Source organism: Nannospalax galili, unplaced genomic scaffold (genome assembly GCF_000622305.1).
Source record: "Nannospalax galili isolate Female #2095 unplaced genomic scaffold, S.galili_v1.0 scaffold787, whole genome shotgun sequence".
In the NCBI taxonomy this organism is placed as follows: Eukaryota; Metazoa; Chordata; class Mammalia; order Rodentia; family Spalacidae; genus Nannospalax; species Nannospalax galili.
This window is the reverse complement of record NW_008356318.1, coordinates 1,636,439-1,659,509: the sequence shown is the minus strand read 5'-3', so window position 1 is coordinate 1,659,509 and position 23,071 is coordinate 1,636,439. Positions and strand designations below refer to the sequence as shown.

Genomic DNA, 23,071 nt, shown 5'->3' with positions numbered 1-23,071 from the left:
CTGAGTTTTGTTTGGTTTAGAGTTTTTTTCCCCCTTGGACTGTGTATCTGTATGTTGCGTATAATGGTCTCAAACTCGTGGGCTTGAACAGTCTTCCCCATCTCAGCCTCCTTAAGTAGCTGAGACAACAAGCACATGTCACTGTGCCTGGAAAGACAGCATTAAGGATATATAAATATTTATGACTTCTTACTCTAAAAAGATCTATGCATTCACGCCCCTGAACTTTCAGGGTCTTGTTTTTTTGTTTTGTTTATTTTTTTCACACTGGGTCTCCCTATAGCCCCAGACAGTCTGGAACTCACTATGTAGAGCAGACATTCGCCTGCTTCTGCCTCCCAGTACTGGGATTAATTTGTGCCACCACGCCTGGCTTGGGTTGTAGTTTTAATGTGTGCTGTGTGCTACAAATGAATTATATTTTTGCTCATTTTAAAAATTTTTAGTAAGCAGGAATTCCGCATCTAGGTTTACATCAAAAGATGGTGAAAATGTATAGTTATTTTTATGTAAGAGGAGTGAATCACATGAATCCAATTAAAATGCTCCAGGGGATGTGGTTCCTAGAGTCAGATGGCAGATTAGAAGCTTCTTCTGTGCAGTGACATGAATGAAAAAGGTAACAAAGGTAAGACTATACTCCTTGGTCAGCAAAGAGTATCAAGAACATGGGAGGGGTATTAGAACAGCTGAAAAGTACAGAGAAACAGGAAGGCAATACAGAGAAAACTGGGAACTAGCTGTGACTTCAAAGGAGGCTAGAGGAAGCAGATAAAGGGCAGTCAGTCATCCCCAGTGACCAGACACTGGCAGGCCAACCAGAGAAGCTCACAATTCTCCCAAGCCTTAAATTCACTGTGGAGATTTGGTATGACAAGTGACTCATCCTGCAGGACAAGCCAGCATTGAAGACATCCATTTTGGTGCTTCCCATGCCTTGAAGTGCCATAGCTGGGGGCCATCTTAAGAGGGAGTTGATTGTTTGGGATTAAGCTACTCTAGGAATCAGAAAACAGGGAACAACTGTAAGTCAAGGAATCTAGGAATATCTTACCACAGCCTGGAAGCCTCCTGGAGAGAGGGAGAACCACACACCAACCTACTGAAAAACTTAAGCAGCAGGGAGCTTAGGGTGTTGGGGGCATGATGGTCTGTGGACCCGCTTTTGGTGGAAGGATTGAGCTCCATCACCCAGGGACAGCTGCTGAGACTGACAGCACTAGGCACAAGGCCCTTGTATTGCTGGGCCTCTGGAGTTACCGTCCTGCCATATGTGCTTTACTCTCAGGGAGGAAAGAGTTGAGTCCAGGAAAAACGGATTACTTGATTTCTCAAGGCTCCTGTCTCCTGCCAGATGGCTACTGCTCCATAGGTTTGAAGCACTGAGAGGGCAGGGAAGAACACTGGGTTCCTGTGGGTCTCTCTTCCAGTACAGATATATTGCTGTCTGCTTCTCCCACTCTCCAGCTCTGGAGGACACTCCTAGGCTTGGACATTTGTAGCCCCATGGTACACAAATGGACCTATGAGCAAGTGAGAACTTGCCTGACCCAAAGGCCAAAAAGCACATTGGAGCCAGCAGTGGCTTCAACTAGACAAGCTTCTACAGCGAATGCTGCTGACATCTGACCCTGGCTGGTCTTGGCCATCAGCTCACATATAACACCCCTTTGCATAGTAAGAACCACTACAGACTCTTCCTACAGCTCACTACTCGACCCTCACCATTCTAAGTGGCGGATGCCAAAAAATATTTTTAGTATAGTTTTTTACTTTCCTTTTTTTTTTCAAACAGGATCTCATTGAAGTACAGGCTGCTACAAAACTCACTATGTAGTTCAGTCTGCCCTCAAACTCACAGCAATCCTCATACCTCAGCCTTCCAAATGTTGGGATTACAGGTATGAGCCATCACACCTAGCAGCTTTACTGTTCTTTTCATTTTGATTATTTTTATTTTCATGTGCATGAACGTTTGGTCTGCATTTATGTAAGTACATCTGCACATGCAATGCCTGAGGAAGTCAGAGGAGCATGTCAGATCCCCAGGAACTGGAGTTATGGACAGTTGTTAGCCATAATGTGGGTGCTGGGAATCAAACCTGGGTCCTCGGCAAGAGCGGTCAGTGCTCTTAACTGTTGACCCATCTCCTTAGTTTCTAAAATATGTGTCTGTGTGTCTACTGAGTGTGTGTGGGTACCCACGGTCCAGAAGGCGGGCTTGGATCCCCTGTAGAGGGAGTTGCAGGAGGTCACATGTGAGCTACCTGACACAGGTGCAAGCTGAACTCGGGTCCTCTAGAAGAGCAGCAAGCACTCAGCACTAGCTGCAGCTACCCCTCCAGCTCCTGTATTTTTAAGAAGTTTTAGGTTTTTATTTTTTATTTCTCTCCTTACCTCAATCTAATCTGTTTTTTATTTTATACTCTTAATCCCTTGTTCTTGTTTTCCTTGTACTCTTCTTTTGTAGCGTCCCTTCTGACCTTTCCTTTACCTCATTCATTCATTCCTGCTGCTGCTTTTTCAATCTTTCTTTTTTTTTTTTTATTTTCTGAGACAGGGCTTCCCTAGTAGCCCCAGCTGGACTTGATCTCACAGAGGTCCAGCTGCCTCTGCCTCCCAAGAGCTAAGATTTAAGGAATGTGCCACCATGCCCAGCAATATTGCTTATTTTCTTAATTTTAACTTTATACTTTATTCTACACTATCTTTGTCATTCTCTTTCTGTGTTACTAGTAGCAGTAAATACACATAGATAAGAGCATAAGAAAGAATGAATCTCACTAGAACAGATAAAGGAGAAGTAAGAAGAAATCAAATATCGACATGGTATAACAATAAACTTCTAAGACAAAACAGAGAAATTTGTTGAAATAATTCAATAGTAACCTAAATGCTAGTGATCATAAATCTCTAAGTAAAATATAAAGACTGACTAAATAGATTAAAAATCAGGACCCACTGGGTGCGGTAGCTCATGCTTTTAATCCCAGCACTTGGGAGGCAGAGGCAGGCGGATCTCTGTGAGTTCAAGGCCAGCCTGGTCTACATAGTGAGTTCCAGGACAGCTAGGGCTACATGGAGACCCTGTCTCAAAAAAAACAAAAAAAAAAAAAAAAAAGAAAAAGAAAAAAAATCAGGACCCAACTATTTACTATTTATAAAAAACTCAACTCATTGGCCAAGATATGCATAGACTAAAAGTGAAGGACAGAAAGCAAAATTCTAAGTGAGCAGACTCTGGAAGCAAGGTGCTATACTCATATCTGACAAAGCAAACTTCAAATGAAAATCAAGAGATAAAAAATGTAACTACATAATAAGGGAACAACCCATGATGATATAATGATTATAATGGGTGATTTTAATATCCCACTTTCATCAAGAGACAGATCATCCAGACCACACCTCCTCCAATAATACCAACAAAGAGATTTCAGAGTTAAACTGCACTTAAACCATAGATCAAGTTGACTTATATCTCCAAAATATTCCAGCCAATCCCTGTGGAATTCAACTGTTTCTTTTTGGTAGTAGCCTCTATGATTCTATGTAAAAAAAAAAAAAAAAAAAAAAAAAAGTTGTTCTTGGTTTTCTTGCTTTTTTTTTTTTTTTTCAGGGTCTCTAGTCCCAACATTCCTAGAAATCACTATGCAGATCTTGATCTCTCAGAGATCTACCTGCCTCTACATCCTGAAGGTTGGGCTCAAAGGTGTGCACCACCATACCCAGTGTTAAAACAGATCAATTTTAAGCACAAAATATGTTTTAATAAATGAAAGAAAACTGAAATAATTTATTATTAATTATCAAATCATAATAGAATAATAGAAGTCAACAGAAAGAAAAACTACTTAAATACAAGGTATAAAATAATACAGACTTAAGCCAGGCATGGAGGTACATACCTACAATCACAGCACTTGGGAGCTAGAGGGAAGATTAGCAGTTCAGGGCCAACCTTGACTACATAGAGAGTTCAAGGCCAGTCTGAGCTATGTGAGACCCTGTCTCAAAAACAAAATTAAAGACCACAAAATAACAACAAAAATAATACAGTTTTGAATGATTAGTCCTTCATTAAATAAGACAGGAAGGAAACTCTAAGTAAACCAAACCAAGCAGGAACAGCTCCACTCATATGTGACAAAGTAGACTTCAAGTCAGAATTATGTAAAGAAGGTCACTACATAATATGGAAGGGCACAGTCCATCAAGAAGAAGCAAATGAAAATAAAATACACACCTTATAAAAATGTTGGAGATATGGCAGAGGCACATCTAATAGTAAAGTTTATAGTTATAGACACCCACATTAAAAACTCAGAGACTGGGACTGGAGACATGGCTCAGTGGTTAAGAGCACTGGCTATTCTTGCAGAAGACCTGGGTTCAAATCCCAGCATCCACAGAGCAACCAACAACCATCCATAACTCTGGTTCCAGGGGATCTGATCCTCTCTTCTGTCCTCCATGGGCACTGCATGACATGGGTGCATTTACATACATGCAGGAATAACACTCATACACATAAAATAAATTTTTAAAAAATTTTAAATTAAAAAAAATCAACTCAGAGCTCTCCAGTAAATATCTAACAATATACTTCAAAGTCTTAGATAAATAAGATCTAACCAAACCCCAAATTAGTAGATGGAAATAATAATAAAGACCAATAGCAGAATTAGTGGAAAACAGAAGATCAGTAAAACGGATTGATAAACAAAGGGTTGGTTCTTCAAAAAGGTAAACAAGACTGTCAAAACCTTAGTCAAATAAGCAAAATGATACATAGAAAGACCCAAACTAATAAAACTAGGATGAAAAAGGAGACATTACGGATTCCAATAAAATCCAGATGACCATTAGGAAATATTTTTAAACATATTTCCAAAAATTGGACTACCCAGAAGAAATAGATAAATTCTTAGATGTATATGACCTACCACAATTGAGCCAGGAGGATAAAAACTACTTGAACAGGTCTATAACAAGCAATGGCATTGAAGTAGTAATAGAGAATCTTCCAAGAAGGAAAAGTCAATGACAGAACAGAGTCACTGCTGAGCTGTGAATGCCAATGCTCCTCAAACCATTTCACAAAATAGAAAGGGAAAAAAACGCTTTCAAATGCATATGAAGTCAGTACTACCCTGATCCCAAACCAGACAAGGACAGAACATAAAAGAAAACTACAGTTCTATTTCCCTAGTAAACATAGGACATAAAAATACTTGCAAAAAATTAACAACATATTAAAAATATCATATACAGGGATTCCAAGATTGTTCAATAGACTCTATAAGCTCTACCTGAAAATTCTTGGAGCTAATCAACACTTCCATCACAGCAGGATAGAAAAATTAGCATTAAGAAAAGTAAATCACTATGTGAGAAAGTTTTTTTAAAAAAATTCATAACAGTCTCAAAGAAAACAAAATATTTAATTAAGAAGGTGAACTCATCTATAATGCAATCTTTAACACACTGACACAATAAATCGAAGAAGGTAACAGAGTATGGATGAGCATCCTGTGTTCAGAATGAGTTTTGTGAAAATGGCATATTATTAAAAGTGATCTACTGATTCATTGTTATCTCCATCTAAGTTTTAATGACATTCTTCACAATGTAGAAGAGAACAAGACAGAACAGAACTAAACAGAACAGGACAGAAATGTCACAATGTCCCACAAAAGTACAAATGAAGCAAAACAAAGCAATGCTGAACAAAAAAGAGCAATGATGGATGTACAACAAAGATCTAATTTCAATAAGTTACAAAGCCATAACAAGAAAAAACAGCACAGTTCCATCAACACAACAAAAAGTACCCATGGCTGCATAAGATGTTGAGAATAAAGAACAGTTAAGATTGTTTCTTACACATTTACACCACCTCAAGGCCCATAGACCACTGTGGAAGAGTGGAAGAGAGGGCTGAAAGAGTACAAGATTTCCCTGATGGGGAGAGGAGCTGCTCTATGAAACACCATTTTCTAACAAGGATGATGCCACGGCAATCACAAACTCAAGCAGTTGTTCTTACTGGCACTATGTCTACAGAACTCAGGCCCTCCTAACAGTTAGCTATAGAGGGGGGCAGGGGACTCACTAGTGACCTGTTAGCAACCAACAGATTCTGGGGTGGGGGACATGGTATCAAGCTGTGTAACCACTAGTGAGCTCACCAGGCTCTGATGGTTAATTCTAAACTCAGAATCACAGAGACAGCCCTGATTAAACACTATGGGACACTAAACAAAACCAAAACTAATAAATAGGGGAAAGACATTAATGGGGGGGGAGTAGAGAAATGGGACTGTGTGGGGGAGAGAGGGACCAGAATACACAATGGACATGTGCGAAACTCTGAAAGAACTTTATTAATTAAAAAAAAGAGAGGAGAAAAAAAAAAAAAAAAGAACTGACCAATGGAATTGCATAAAATTAAAAACTTCTGCACAGACAAACAAACAACAAAGAAGAACTGCCCTAGCCTACAGAATGGAAGAGTATCTTTGCCAGCTTCTCATCTAGCAGGAAATCAATATCTAGAATAAAGAACTAAAAAATGCAAATTGAAATAATAACCCAATCAATATATAACTAAACAAAAGGCTGAGCTCTCAACTCTCCATTATTCTCCAATCTTGTGTAGCCATAGGTCTGTGTGGGGGTGTTTTCAGAGATACAAATAGTAAGTACAGCTAAAAGTGTTCAAGATCTTTAGCTATTAGAGAACCAAAAATGAAAACTACATTGAGATTTTTGTCTTACTCCAACTCTGAATGGTCATTGTCACAAAAATATACAATAATTGTTGGCCAGGGTGTAGGAATGTGGTAGAGGGTACCTTAACACACTGTCAGTGGGAATGTAAATTTGTGCAACTGCCATGGAAATCAATATGATGGTTCTTCAAAAAGCTATAAATTGAACTAACACATAATCCAACAATATCATTTCAGGGTATATATCTAAGGGAATTAAATTGAACACATAACAGAGATATCTACACTCCTGTTTACTGTGGTAATAGTCACAGTATCCAAGTATGGAATTCGTCTAAATGCTGTTCACCAGATGAGTGGCAAAACTATATTGGCAGTAGATGAAATTTTATTCAATTATAAAGAACAAAATTATGTCATTTTTAGGAAAATGAATGGAAATAGATTACTAGATTAAGCAAAATAAGCCCGACTTAGAAAAACAAGTGCCACATGTTTTTCTGTCCTATGTGGAATCTCAATTTTTTTTTTAAAAAAAGACATAAAAGCAGAAGGTGGACTATTTGAGGAGGAGGAGACCCATGGGACAGGTGGGGGGAAAAGAAGGTACAGTGGTTAACTATGATCAAAGTACATTACATACATGTAAGAAAATGTCACAATGAAACCCACTATTTTGTACAATCGATATAGTCCTTAAAATTTTTCAGAACTTCAAGTCAATAATGGAGAATTTTTATACACTAAAATGAGGTTATTTTAACTGTTAAGGTTATAGAAATTTTTTAACAACCCAAAAATATTCATTATGCTTTATTACTTAAGAATAGAGTTATTAAAAGTTAAAACTTACTACATGTAACTCATTTCCTCTGCAATAACTGTAGGTACTGTATAATCAATCTGAAAAACAAAAAAGTAAAATAAAATATAAAGGAAAAAAATGAATAGTGAATAGTATCTAAAAACTCTAAAAACCGGGATCAATGTCAGAATCTTGTAAGAATTAGAAGTCTCTCCTTTGAGGAGCTTGGATCTAAAATTTTTTATTATACCTCTATGGTATACATCATCAAGTCAAGTCTTTGAGGAAGTCCCCCATCTCCCTTCTACGATTCAATATTCAAGGTAAAAACCCATTGAGCTCAGCCACACCGCCTCGGGAATGAGGCTTACCTGCTTCATATCAAGTGGACCAATGTTAGTTATGTTGTTTAATCGTGCCTTTCCAATAACTGTTTTTGAAAACTGAACTTGAGCAGTGATATTTTCAACTTCAACGGAATAATAGTTATTATTCGTTATATTTAGTGTGTTCTGCAAAAGGAAGCAAGAAACACAAAATGTCTTTAAATAAACATACAAATATACACTCAAAATTAATATGCAAAATTTACCTGTGACTATGACTCATTTATTAGGAAAAAACATAAAATGTCAAAGAAAATTACTGGATTTTATGAATGAGAGCTATATGTATAATAAAAACATAATTTAAAAAATTTTAAAGTAGACTCAAAATATATTACATAGGAATACGGGAACGTAAATGCTAGAAAATATATCTGTGGCTTTAGCAAGAGTTAAATAAAAGTAATTTTTAATTTCATTTAAGTGTTTACCCTTATTATATACACTTCTCTACCAATAGTACTTGAAAACATTTTTTAACAACAACATAACTTTTTTTTTTTTTTTGATACAGGGTCTCATGTAGCCCAATTGGCTTTGAACTCACTAGGCCACCAAGGATGACCTTGAATTTCCAATCTTCGTACCTCCACCTTCAGAGTAGAGTGCTTCTGAGACAGGCATGAACCATACCTGGCAAAGGGGATTGAACCCAGGTCCCTGTGCATGCTAGGCAAGCACTCTACCAACTTAGACACATTCCCAGATTATTTAAAGGAAACTGGCATTTTAATTTACATGCTTGTAAAGATTTATACTGGATCGATACAGAGAAGAAATGTGTTTGATTCAGGTCTGTTTGGTTTGACAGAAATGTTGGTTTCAGTATTTCTGTATTTGACAGCTGCATTTTATTTATTTATTACTTTACAGACAGGGTCTCACTACATAGCTCAAGCTGGCCTCCTTTCAATCTTTCTCTCCAACCCTATGCATTGTTAGTATCACAGGCACATGCTGGCATGCCCAGCTTCAGCTTCTGCATTTTCAATCTACAACTACTGTCTCAAGTTATTTTAGAAAACAATCAATGAAAAAAAATTCTCATATAGGAAGTGTAATGTGATCTCAGCTGAAATGTATATGAGTGCATGGGTATATACACACATAAACACGTGTGAGATTGATTACACATGTAAATGTACATGTAGGCTGATAAATATGCATTGTTGGTACTGTTAACAGTTAAATTTTCACATTCGGCATCAAACTCTATGTATTACAGGAGTTTTCAAGTATCTATTAACAATAACTAAGTATTAAGGACAAAGCCAGTAAGTGTTACTGTGACATTCTGATGCACATCTTGGTTTTCAACTAAAGTTCCTGGCTGATAACTCCCAGGAATAATAAGGTTAAAATAGTTGGTTTTTAATGTTTCCTTCCTGAAATCCCTGCCCCAAGCTTTCCTGATAAAATAGAAAGTATTCTGTTAATGTTGGTGTTCCTCAGAACACAAACCTGACTTTCTCCTGTCCTTTATTCATGTTTTTTTTTGTTGTTGTTGTTCCTAAGGAAGGTCTCAGAAACTAGAATTTTTCTTACCCAAAACTAGTCATGGACACTAAATGTACACTCTAAACTTACTTTGTCTTTCTGAGAGCTGCCAAAAAGAAATTCCCTGATTATAGTGGATCATAAGATGCCCTTTAAGAAGGACTGCCTCATATCCAGGATGAAGGGATGTTGCCCAAGAGGCCAAGTCTGGACACCCAGTTTTTTTTTTTTTGCACTGGATCAATGTGGTTTTCTTCCAATTATACACTTGGCCACCCTTCAATCATACTGATTCAGCTAACTCCATAAAAGCTAAAAAAGACAGGGCTCAGGGCAATATTGAGAGCACAGCCCAACTCCACAGGGACTAAAGCCACTGCTCTCTGTCCTACCCCCACTCTATCCCTTCACCTGGCCATGGATCTGTATCCTTTAAAATCTCTTTAATAAACCAATAAATATAAGTATAATGTTCTCTTGAATTCTGTGAGCTACTCAGGCAAGGTAATTGAACCTAAGTGGGGGGCTTGTGGGAATTCCAACTGGTAGTCTACTGGAAGTCTGGGAGGCTCAAACCTGAAACTGGCATCTGAAATGGGAGGCAGGCTACTAGGACTGAGCCGCCACCCTGAAGGTCAGAGGCTAAGTACAGGTGGGTAGTTTCAGAAGTGAAGGGACTTAGAGGGCACTAGCTGGTTTCTCCTGCAGAACTGCCAGCCTGATACTAGAGGTCTGGGGAGTCCCCATATAGTCTTAGTTACTGAAAAAGGAAGTACTATACTAGTTATGTTGCAGGCTCCTGTGACCAAGCAATGGAAAATGCAACTTAAGGAGGGAAGGGTTTATTTTAGCCTCTGGTTCTAGGGGATACAATCCATCACTGAGGAAGAGGCATGGTGGTAGGAGCTTGAAGCAGCTGGTCACATGGTTAATAAGCAGAGTGATGAATGTTGCTGCTTAGCTTGCTTTCTTTCTGTATTCAGTCTGGGACCTCAGCCCATAAAACGGGACTGTCCCCAGTTAGGGCAGGGGAAAGAGCAGTATAATTCTTCTTTCAAGGTGGTGTAAAAGAACCCTTCAGCTTACCATATACAGTCCTATCAGTTTTTTACTTCAGTGTCCTTTATTGAAGTCTAATGTTCATCTAAATAGCAAACCTATTTCTCACCTAATGTTTAGTATTATGAGGAAAGAGCCAAATAAAGTGAGCATCCCTGCATAATTACTTAAAATAGAGTATGATATTCTTATTTAAATACATTACCTCGTACTTAGAAGGAAATGATACCAGACTTTTTATTGCTACACAGTATTTGATGATATTAACATAGGTTTTCAAGCAGGGCCAAAAATACTATGCAAAAAGAAAAACACCTTCCATATTCTAGAGAACTGCTGAAAGGGGACAATATGCTGCAACAGCTATTTTCCAGTTATACAACATTATTTATAATTAGCATTGTGCTATGAATCTTTACTCACATATCAATGTTCCTAGATGTCGATTAAGTGATTTTGTTTTAGGAGACAAGGTCTCCCTCAGTAGCCCAAGCTGGTGGTGATCTCAGGACCCTTCTGCCTCAACTTAACGGTTAACTGTTGATAGTAAGCAATGAGGAATAATGCCTGTTGTGTGAAGATTTTATTTCCTATAATTAAGTGGTGATCCCACTTTAACATACCATTCCCTTTACCTGGCTCCTCCCAAACTCTTTCTTTCATATCCCATCATCACAGGTATCTTCTGTGAAGAAAACCAACTACACCCACAAGCACTCTCCCAGACCACAGCATACACTGGGCCTGAAGCCATAAATGACTACGGGGACTCAGACTCATAGATTCATCGCTTCTAAAGCAATAGCAAATCATGTTCTTCTTACCCAAATGCTAATGTGTAAAATGTAGGTAGATCTTCCCTGAAGTTTTTGCTTGTTTTTAAAGTTAGGAAGCTGCACAGTTCTTTAAAAATATATATATTTGTGGCAAACCCAGAGGCCATTTTCACATGTTCTAGCTTATAACAATCAGGTCATCACTTCAACTCCATCTTTAAACACAATTAAAGAAAGATCTCTTTAAAGTGACACAATTTTTATTTCATAAAATGCAAAATGTTATATTTATAGCATCTATTGACTCAAGTAAGCAGTTTGCAGAGAGGCTCGCTGCTATATGATGAGAAACACCTGTGTTAACACCTTGTTAAGAACTAGAGCCAAGTGTTAAAAAGTAAATTGACTCTAATTTTTTTTTTTTTTGCCAGAAATTCTTAGTTGATCTTACTCTCCTAAAGACATCTTCAGATGTTAAATGATTCTGTATACACACAACCATCATAAGATAAGACTCACTTTCTTGGCAGAACCAGAAACAGCAGAAGGGTCAATACAGCAAAGCCACATGAAATGTGCGGCAGCAGGGGACTATGAACAAGCAATCTCTGGGCAGGCTTGAGAAGGCTGCCAAACAGCACAAAGGGTGGGGTCCAGCACTCTCATAGCAAATGTGCACTTACCGTGATATTTAAATATATTGTGCGCTTTTCAAAATCGTAACTGACATAGGCTGATTTTACGCCAATATACTTCACATCAATAGAGCGAGGGAAAAGGAAAAACACAGCTAATCCCGACAGGAGCAGGCAGACAAACACAGATGCCATCACATACAGCTTTCTGAAAAGAAAAGGAGAGCACTTCAATACATGTGCATCAGCACTTACGGCATTTAAGGAAGGCATTTTCCACCTGAATTCTTCTTCCACATATACCAGTAAGAAAAATATGTTTAATTTTACCAAATTTTCACATTCTAAAACTATGAGGTAAGGTTAATCTTGAGTCTATTAAGGGGTAATATGATCTCCTTAGAGGATGAATTTTCATTCTTGAAGAGTGGGACTTCAGGCTTATAAGAGGACATATACAGGACTAATATTCATCTAGACTTGACATTAGAATCAATCTTGGGACCTTTTACAAATACAGGATTCAAAGCTTCCAGGTGAATTCACCGGAGAAGAGTTTGCACAGAGGCTCACTGTTGTGTGATGAGAAACACCTGCAAAGCTCTTCACTTAGGACATAAACACAGGACTCTCCAATGTCGATCTAAAAAGTATTTTTTCATCAATTCAGCTTTGAAGATGCTATTCTATTTTGTGTAACTGAGGAAAGAAGTAATATTAGGCAGGTATGAGACAAAAATAAATGACCTATATGGCTTTGCTATCCTCTTCTCTGAAAAGTATCTTTTTTCTTTCAGGATTAAACTCACAAATTAGTTTCAAATTTCTTGATCTCTCTAATATACTGCCCTCTGCTAGAAGCCTGCAATCTGAATCCTGCATGATTCATCTGCTTAGTCTAGCCAAACACAGGGCTTCATGCTATCCTTTGCTCTCTCTTTCTCCTCCCAAAAGTTTTCTCCTCAATGAATTTAATCTTTGTCTACCTCATAATAACTATTTTTAATAGCTTCCTAATAATGATCTTTTCTAGGCATTTTTAAGTTGCCTAAGAAAAAGAGGAAAATGGCTCATTAAAATAAAACAAGTGAGCTGGGCGTGGTGGTGAATGCCTTTAATCCCAGCACTCGGGAGGCAGAGGCAGGCAGATCTCTGTGAGTTCAAGGCCAGCCTGGTCTACAAAGCGAGTTCCAGGCTAGCTGGGGCTACAGAGAGACCCTGTCTCAAAAACGAAACAAAACAAAAATAAAAATAAAAAAAATAAAACAAGTGAACAAAACTTCACTATAAGTTGCTACCAAGTCCATGCTGTTGTATGGAACAAATCAATTCCCACTTACTCACTGTGGAAGTTTTCAATCTTAGTAGCAGTTATCACTGAGTAAGGGATCTTAGCAATTTATACTCATGTTTCTCAGGCCTACAACATACTCAAACACCATAGATACAAAAGAAATTTTAAAATTATCATGACAACGTCTTAACTTTATCGGTTTCTTGAGCTTTGTTGGATATTTTCTTACTAATGTATATTCATAGACATATACAAATACATATATATTTGTTTTTCTGAGAAAAGGTATTACGTAGTCTAGAGAGGCCTTCAACTTGGTATGTAGTCTAGGATAGCCTTGGAACCTGAGCTTGCCTCCAACTACTAGTGCTGGATTACAGGTGTGTGCCACCATACCTGGCTGCATTTACTATATTTGATAGCTAGCATTAGAATAAATTTTTTGAAAGTAAAATTTCTGAGCCAAAGATTAAATTCATATGCAATTTTGCTAAGACAAACTTTCACTCACTAGTAAGATATGAGCATGCTTGTTTTCACTCAAAAGTGCCAACAAAATATGCTGAGAAAATTTTGAACTTCTGCCAATCTGATACATAGCAATAGTATCTCAGTGCAGAATGAATTTGCATTTCTTTTATGAACAAGATTATCTTTTCCTATGTATAAGGTCATCCCCATTTCTTTTTGTGAGGCAGTTGGCCAGCTTTATTTTTATTTATTTATTTATTTTTTGCTGGCTTTTTTCTTTACAAATTCTGCTGCTCTGTAGAGAAGTAGATTGATCCTCTGTCTGATAGGTTTGGAGATATTCTGTTTGTCATTTGTATTTTGACTCTAAGATATTGTTTTTAAGCTGTAGAAGGTAATCTATCCTGTGTTAAATGTATCTTTTCTTTCACCACTAATGGATTAAATACAAATCATAGTTGTTGAAATTGTTTTCCTTCTCTAAGAAAATAAACATTTTGACCCACCTCTTTTCACCTTTATAACTCAATATACATTTAAAAATAAAAGACCAGATTAAGTTTACATAATGTTTGGTTGATTTTATTTCCATGATTACTAAATATGTTATTTGAAAATGTATTTATTTGAAGCACTGTGGCTAAGAACTAGCAAACAAGTTTGCTCTTCTATCCCTTATGCATTAATTAATGCTCGGCCTGAATGTTCAAAGACCTTTACCTTATCTTTTGTGTATGTGTTTTTTAAACTTCAAAGTCCAAGAATTTCACTTAATGTTTGTAGGACGTCTTCTATGTTTTTATAGGGTGTTTTTTATGTCTTTCTAATATGTAGAATTAAGTCTTCTTTTAGCCACGTGTTCTTCAATAACTATCCAGTACTTACTCTGTCCTAAGCCTCTGATTTGCTTCTGCAGGGGCTAAAATGATATAGCGTTCAACTGCCTTTATTTTTTAGGTCATTCTTCTCAAGTTCTTTTCCTTACTTGGTCTGTGTATTTTCATGCCTCCTATTTATTCTCTATTTCCCTTACATTTTCCATGGTGTCTATACCATGTTCCTCCAGTGTTGTGGAACAAAGTATTTTTCTAACTATTTTAACAGTCTTTGGGCTCTCTTTTTACCTACCCCATCAGTTATCTCTTTTCTGAACTTTTCAAAGTCTGACTTACGCTACTGCCATACATTCTACAGTTTAATTTACACATATTTTATATTAAAGTTTTCATCTACTTTTTTCATTATCATTCAGCATTCTGCTAAGTTTAGTTTCTTCAACTTTTTAAAGAAAATTGTATTTTAATCCATTCATGTTGATCATGCTTAAATAAGAACTTTTGTATTTTCTTTCTTTACTATTTTATTTTTTTTATTTTATGTGTATGCATGTATTGCCTGCGTGTAGGTAAGCGCACCCATGTTGTGCCATGCCCGTGGAGGACAGAAGAGGCTGTTGGATCACCTGGAACTGCAGTTACGGACAGTTACTAGTGCCATGTGGGTGCTGGGATTCGAACCTGGGTCTTCTCCAAAAAACAACCAGTGTTCTTAACTGATGAACCATCTCTCCAGCCCTAGAACTTCTGTATTTTCAAAAGAAGGTTTCATTTTGAGTGATGAGAATGGGTCAGAGTTGATTTCCTAGATTTCCTGCTCAAGGGCACCATTGTCCATTAAAAACAACGGCCTATGTTCACAGCTCCGAGTCTACCTCTGTTTCTGGACTTTTTCCTTTCATTGCTACTGCTTGCCCTATATAAGTTTTTGGTTCCTCTCTATACAGCTGTTTCCCTTAGGCTGTAAGTCTGTTATTTCCTATGAGGTCGCCTGAGGTCTTTAAGGATTTAGGACGGTCCTGTTTGTTCTGATCTTCTCAAGACTCCCCTGCCCCCCATGGCCCTTCTGTGCTCTCTGAAAGCTAGAACCCACAGCTGTTCTCAAAAGTACTTCCTGGAGTGCTGTGTGTTGTGTTCTTCCTTAGAGCAGAACATTTGTTTTCTGCATCAGGGCTCTTGAACCTTGAGCAGCTCTATCTTGCTCCTCTTCACAACTTCCATGCAGTCTCTAAACATGGGTAGGACCTCTGTCATTACAGTTCAAATATTCATTATTATTCTACAGTTGTCAGGAAGACAGCATGACCCACATTTTTTAAAAGTGGCTTGTGCATATATATGTGCATGCTACTGATGCTATTTGGGATCTGTTTTAGGGAACAGATTTCCAAAGACTCAAATACTATGAAGTTTTCAAATCCTCAGCCCAATCAGAATTCCTTTTTGTTTAATGACACAAAGCATATAATAGCATAACTAACCAACTGGATATATTTTTCTTCTTAATTGTCTTAACTGTAATCATTACTTATGCATAATCTGAAAATAAAAGATTACCCCTCCTCCTAAAAAGAAGAAAAGTCTGCTGATTTCTTATAATCACTTACGTTCTTCTTGGCCGTAGTCTCTGATCACTGTATGGAATCAATGCAACCAGTTGGTTTTCTTGCCCTGAAAGGGAAAGATGTAAGTTGAGAAATGAAAAAGAATTATTAAAAATACAGGAGTGCACCATCAGAATCTGGTTTCCTACGAGAAGAGAATACCTACTGGCTCTCACTCATTCCTTCAGTGAACTCCTCTGTCTTCAAAAATTATCTCATGGGAATGGGGCTCTACAGAACACACTGGTCTTTCACAGTATCTAGCTAATCAAATCTAGCATAGAGAAAGAGGGCTGTACTACACTTTTGTCCACTGGGGGGAAAAAATCAGAAAAGCTCCGATTTTCAGAAGCTCTGAATTTATTCCATCTTCTTTTGACTCCACTGTTTTGCATTCAGTCACCAATTAAACAGAGTGGAAGAGACATGCTGCTGTCTCCCTTTCCTCAAACTTCTCTCACTCTATCCTATACCAAAACTGCTATTCTAAATCACAAGCTTTCAGGAGCTTATTGTGCTCATCTGAGATCAGTCATTTCAAAGTGGCCCTTAACAAGGCATACAGTTAATATAGTATTCCCTTAGCTCACACTCTCCAAATCCACAAGAAAATTCAACTCTTTCAAACCCCCAGCAAATCTTCTCCCTTTCCCTAGGATTGGTTCATAATGTGGATAAAGGAAGAGAACTTCTGGAAGCCCCTACCACTGTATTTATAAAAGAATTGTAGATGCCCTAAATCAAGTTACAGGACAGAAAACAGAGAGAAGAGAGAGGTAAGTTCATTTTAACTCATAGCATTAGACAAAAAAGGAAGAAAAGTGTTCCGTATTCTCTCCTGTACAATGACTAACCGAGGCCACACTGCATTCTGCTTTTGGAACCAACCAACCAATTGGCAAAATCTTCTCTTTCCAGATTATCTGGCTATCCCAGGACTTCTATTTTGTCCTGCCATCTCCAAAGGCAAAACAGATTCAATAAAAATGATTTATAATTCTCCTAAAATTTCATTATGAAATATCTTGGTTCCTTAGGACTGGCAGACATTTTTCTAAATGCTACGGGCAATGCTGATGATGACTTCAGAGAATCTGACCCAGGAACACTTAACAGATTTTGGCTAAAATCTGTAACAGCTCAATAAGCCCTTTATTTCAGAGACTCCTCTGCCTCAGAAGTTTGATTTGAAAATATCTACTCACCTACCTGCTTCGATGTCCTAACACTGTTTTCTCTTATTTCTAAGGAGAAATACCCTGTCCTCTATACGAGCAGCCTTCTGTACTTGTGTACTAGATCTCACCCTTTTTCCTACTTAAGGACACTGCTCCAATAGTACCCCATCTCCTGCATTACCAATAAATCACAATGAATCACTCGTATCATCATGCAAACAGCTAGTATTCACTTCATCTTTAGAAAGGAATCTTTCTCTAGACCTTACAATCCCCTCCAGCTACCACTTCTCTACTCTTCTGTTCTATAAAGCAAAATTCATGAAAAGCATTATCTCTTTGTAACTTCTATGAAGTGCTCTTGATCCCACCATGTGCTAGGTACCCCCCACCTTTTTATTAGTATGTATTAGTTGAAGAAAATAATCGGTTTTATTATGACACTGTCTATGCATGCTTTTGCAACTAGTGAGATGACCCTTTTGAAGATCTCTAGGGGCATCCGCATCACTAAATCAATGGGCAGTTCTCACTGACTCATATCTCAGTAGCATCAATAGCTGCCCTTTCTCTCTTCCCCTATAAGCTTTCTTCACCTATCTTCTAAGATACCACAGACACAGGAATTTTCCTCCTCTCTCTCTCTCTCTCTCTCTCTCTCTCTCTCTCTCTCTCTCTGGCTGCTTTTTCCCAGTGTCCTCTGCAAACGCTTTCTCATGTCACTGACCTCAAATGCTGCACTAGCTCAGAGTTCAGTGCTAGAGTCTCTTCCTCCTTCTATCAAAACTGATAAACAGAGTGTTCTCATCAAGCTCCACTTGAAGTATCATCATATACTGATGACCCCAGGGCAAGTTCTGTATGTAAATTACAGATCCTGATAACTGCCTATTTGTTGGGGACCTCTGCTGTGTTAGGTCGAAGTCTCTCCATGTCCGGATAGCCCAAGGGGCTCGGCGTTTCTATGCAGAGACTCCTTTTCTCAGCAGGGCGCCTTCCTATTCTCTTCCTGACTCATCTTTGAAGTGGCCGTCAGAGATACATGTCCTCTGGCTCAGAAACTACCAGGTTTTCCTGTGTGATAATCAGGCACTGTCTGACAGCCTGGCAGAAGCCCACCACCACACGTAAATGGGGCATCCTACAAAGCACCTATCAACTAAGACTTTTGCCACTGCCTTCACACTATAAATATCCTGGTTTTCCCCTTAATAAATTGGAGCTGCATCAGGAGCTGAGCTGTACCAGTCTCTTATTCAGTCTCTCAGGAGGGGGCTGTCCCTTTGTAAACAACAACTCGAGAAGACCCTGCTTTCGCCGTTCCCGCACCTCCCCTCGTGACCTGGCGGCTGATGGATCTCGAACCTAAAGGGAGTGCCCGGTAGCTTGGAAAGGAACATGCCTGGAAGCGCAGTGACCAGTAGAGTCGCCAGCATCCAGTAGCCGCGGAGACCCTCAGCAACGCGGCGCGCGGGACCCACCCCAGTGGCGCGCAAGAGACAGGCGCCAGCCAGCTGCTGGCGCGCCCATACCTATTAAAAACATTTACTTTGCTAGGTGTGGTGGCCAGGACTTGGGAGGTAAAGGCTGGCAGATCTCTGAGAGGCCAGCCTGGTCTACATAGAGAGTTCCAGGCCAGTTGGGGCTACAGGGAGACCCTGTCTCAAAAAGACCAAAAAAAAAAAAAAGACAAAAAAAAAAAAATCACTTTGGGGTCAAATGTTCCTCTCCAAAATTCATCTAAAATTGAGTGCCTACCCTCACTTCTGAATGCACATGCAAATCTTCTTTTCCCTATCTTAGTAAGTATTTACTGCATTCTTTAATTGCCAAATGAAAAAAATCCTTTGGTGTTATCCTTGATTACCTTCTTTCCATAATCCATATCCAGGTTTCCAAAAAGCCTATTAGTCATACCTTAAAAACATGGCTAGATTGCCAAAATCAGAATCCTTCCCCTCTCACCCTGGGGGATTAACTTCTTCAGCCATGATACTTCTTCTTTTCTCAAGTAGCTACTATCCACACAAAGATTAAAACATCATGTTCCTATGCACCAAACCCCATCTAATGCGAGACACTTCTCAAAGACTCTGGAATTCCCGAGGAAGTCATTTTGCCCTTCCTTTAGGGTTGCCCAAGGTCACCTATTGACTTTTACTAAGAAAATGGGAATAGCACAAGGCAACTTTACTATTTCTCCTTTCTATCAGTGCAACCAACGCATCCTACAAACAGCGCATGCGGAACTACTGCCTCCTGTCTTCCCCATGACAAATCACCAACTAATTTTTCCTGTACTTGACCCATCTTTATACACCCTGAATTTCCTTTTAGAAATAACTAATTCGTATACAAACAACCTATTCTTTAGCTAAGTATTGAATTATGTAATTGCTCCAAATAGCCAATATGGCAAAATGACTATGATACAGCTTCTAAAGATGTCAAAAAGGACCAAAAATTTCAGCAATATTGGTTATAATAGAAGATAGGGGAAAAATTAAAAAAAACAACAACAAAACCAACAGATGTAGTAAAGTTAATCTCCATCACTGCTTTAGGAAACTTACCAAATATTTGCTAATCTCTTTGTATTTTTTTGACTGAGGAAAATGGGTAAGGTTTGACTTTGAATCTTTTAAAATAGAATTATGCAAGCCCATAGTTTTCATACTGTTTACACAAATACTTAGAATCATTCTTTAAAAGAAAATGCAGAAACACATACCCCTAGGGATTCTTCCTGTTCCTTGACAAGTAGGGCAAGTGACACTGTCTCTTCCAGTGAATTCCACATATGGAAACTGAGAGACATCTCCGTTTCTTCCATCTTCATTATGGACTTCACTATTAACCAGTCCATTCCTCATGTTGTCTGTTGATGTGACCCCATCATAAGCATCTTCTTTATTTGAATGCAAAGGTAAATGAGAAAGCGACTTTCCCATGTCTAATGAAAGAAAAAAAAATCTGACTGTGAACTCCAGGGGGGAAGTACTTTCAAATTCTATAGGATATTCATACTAATCCTTAATGCTGAGCCAACTTCAAGAGAGTGGAAACTACTTTTAGGATTAGAATCAAATTCAACGAAAATAGTCTGATGCAAGGAAGCCAACTGCCAGGATTCAGAATTGGACTTTTAACAAAATATTACAAAATGATATCTTGTCATACTTGTGATAAGAGTAAGCTTCAGCTAACATTTGACAGAAGTCTGTAATGTACATAGATTCTGCCCCTTTTAGGGTTTATCATAGAACAAAACACATTTTTACCTTTAAACCAGTTGGCACCAAAGATTAAAGCAGCTTTGGGCAGATTACAACAGACATGTGTTATTACCAGATAATTTCAAAGTAGCACTGTTCACTCATTTAAAACTTATACTTCTTTGAATTCCATATTGAGTTCTTGCTTCATAAACTGCAACAAATATTTGCAACGAAGAGAAAACAACCAAAACTGAAGATTTCAAATCATAAACATTTTTCTCTATTAGTTGGCAGTTAAAATTATGAAGCAAATATTCAGAAATAGTTAACATAATTAATCATACAAAACAGCAAAATGTATATATTAACTTCAAATTTTCAGGATAACAGCTTAAACAACATGAGAAAAAAATATAAATTTAAAAGCCAAATAAGTAGTTCTAGTACCCAACCAAAAATCACCTCTGGAGATAGGTTAGTAACATTGAAAATAAGATCCCATAATTTCAATACTGAAAGAACATGTAAAACCACATAATCCGCTAGTATTCTGAGAAAAATTAATAGAAAGGGAAAACAAAATTTAAAAAACATAATTCCACTCTTTCTAAATTTAATCATGTGTACCATTTATGTCTCTAAATATAAATTGTTAGATATTCATAGAGACATTCCTTTTAAGATTCTCTTATATAAAGAAATCCATCACTGATGGTGAATTCAAACCATCTCATATGAAGGAAACATATTTTTAAAATTTGCATGCTATTTGTTGAATTCACTCAAGCAGATCAAGCAAGATCATGAAACTACACTAATATAAAAACTTCTAAGGGTAGAAAGATGAATAATTTTTTTCACTATTTTACTATTTAAAATATTCTACCCACACCCTGCCTGCCCAAGCTCAAAAGCATTAATGATAGTAACTTCTAAACAAGCAACATCTGAATTTGGCTTAATGACAGTAAATCTGAGCCAAACCAGCTCCTGCCAGCCACAGGTGGCTCAGGGGTGAATGTTAACCATCTCTGTTCCCACACACTGTGACCTTGGAGTCTATGTTGAACATTGGGTGCTGTGGGATCTCCGGGTCTCAGTGGATGGCCCCCGGGTCACCCTTTGGGGCCTCTTAAGACAACACAACGGTGGAAACTGCATTCTACTGGTGGGAAGCTTCTGCCTCAAGAAAGAGAAGTGGATGCGGTTCAGGCCTGCCCTTGGTTCAGATCTACAGCAACCTGGACAGATTCTGCTGTAGGCAGGTTTGGGCACGTACAGGACTAAGCAGATACTTAAACAGGAATTCCTATGCAGGAATCCCAGGCTTCTTTCCTAGCTTCTCCAGAGAGCCCTGACAAGCCCAAACACTCATTTTTTGAGACTTGAGGTTTAAAAAGGAGTTCTAGACCCCTTTAGCCCTGCCTTGGGCTCAATGTTTATATCACGGTCTCGGAAACTTAATACAGTTCTCTGATGGTCTGGAAAGGGGGAAAAAGATAAATAAGAGCCCTCCACCCAATTGGGATGTGTCACGACCTAATCTTTCTGTGCAGACATGGGGTTAGTTTTGAAGGGTTCTAGAAGGAAGGAAACAAAACACTCTACAAGCAAAACCCAAGCACGCAGCCTTACAACGCAAGGGTTAAGATCAAGATTCGATACATGGTGCAAAAACATTGAAGACCAGGAAGACGCAGGACCACTAGGCCGCGGGCCGGGGGGCGACCAAAAACCGCAGGAGGCCAGGACCGGAGGTGACTGCCCTGCACCCGGCCGCCACGGCCTCCCTCACGCTCGGGCGGGGACTAGGGGCCGCCCGGCCCGGGACGCTCACCGGCACGCGGGGCGCTGCGTGGTCCCGGGCTGCTCCGGCGCGGGCAGGCCACAGGACGCGGTCACGGCGTCCCTGGTCCCGGTTCGGGGCCGAGCGCGGCGGGGGAGGGGGAGGACCACAACGGCATCAGCTGAGCCCCGCCACGGAAAACTGCGCCTGCGTCTGCGCCTGCGCCTGCACAGCTTGCCCCCCGCCCCCCGGAGGGCGGGGCGCGCGCGCGCCGGCCGTGCTCAGCGCATGCGTCCTTCCTCAGCCTGCTTCTCGTCCTCGAAGTTTGGCTGCAGTGGATTAGGCGCTGTAGTGTTTGTCACTTGTGTGTTTTCTAGTATTCTGAGTTTGTAGACTGCTCTGGGTCCGCATGGCTTAATACTAATCAGCATTTTTCCCCTCCATTAGGCCATTCCTTTTGTGTATACTTGGGGGCTGTGGATGTGTACCATCTGACTCAGCTTTCAATTCATCTAGGAGTAGTCACAAGACTTCCTCCCTTGGAGGATGAGCGGGCGGGCACTTCTGGCAGTGTTGCACGGATTGTGTTTTCACTGAGAAACTCCTGCCCACAGGAAAATACTTCAGGCCTTCCATTTTATTTAATTAGGTGTTGATTTGTACTTCAGTTTACATGCTTTTGTTCATGCTGTCAGGGTTCTCCTCTAACCCTCATGACTTAATGGGCAGTACTGCAAAGTAATGAGAACCTCGCTCAAGTCCCAGTACTTAACTCATTTGGAGTTGCGGTTA

At 39.0% G+C, this 23,071-nt stretch overlaps 1 protein-coding gene across 2 annotated transcripts in view; it reads right to left on the bottom strand.

Annotated features, from left to right (window-relative positions):
- The window catches only part of Tmem106b (transmembrane protein 106B), a 28,875-nt gene extending 6,372 nt beyond the window's left edge, over window positions 1-22,503 (bottom strand). The window contains exons 1-7 of one of the 2 annotated variants that reach the window (XM_029556878.1): window positions 22,331-22,503; window positions 21,879-21,974; window positions 20,007-20,228; window positions 16,101-16,164; window positions 11,941-12,100; window positions 7,911-8,051; window positions 7,588-7,637 (exon numbers count right to left, since the gene is read on the bottom strand). In XM_029556878.1, coding sequence (XP_029412738.1) covers window positions 7,588-7,637; window positions 7,911-8,051; window positions 11,941-12,100; window positions 16,101-16,164; window positions 20,007-20,226 — 635 coding nt within the window. In that variant the 5' untranslated portion in view covers window positions 20,227-20,228; window positions 21,879-21,974; window positions 22,331-22,503. The remainder of the gene's footprint in view (window positions 1-7,587; window positions 7,638-7,910; window positions 8,052-11,940; window positions 12,101-16,100; window positions 16,165-20,006; window positions 20,229-21,878; window positions 21,975-22,330) is intronic. The other variant, XM_008854528.3, reaches the window with a different exon arrangement.
- Window positions 22,504-23,071: the final 568 nt, after the last annotated feature.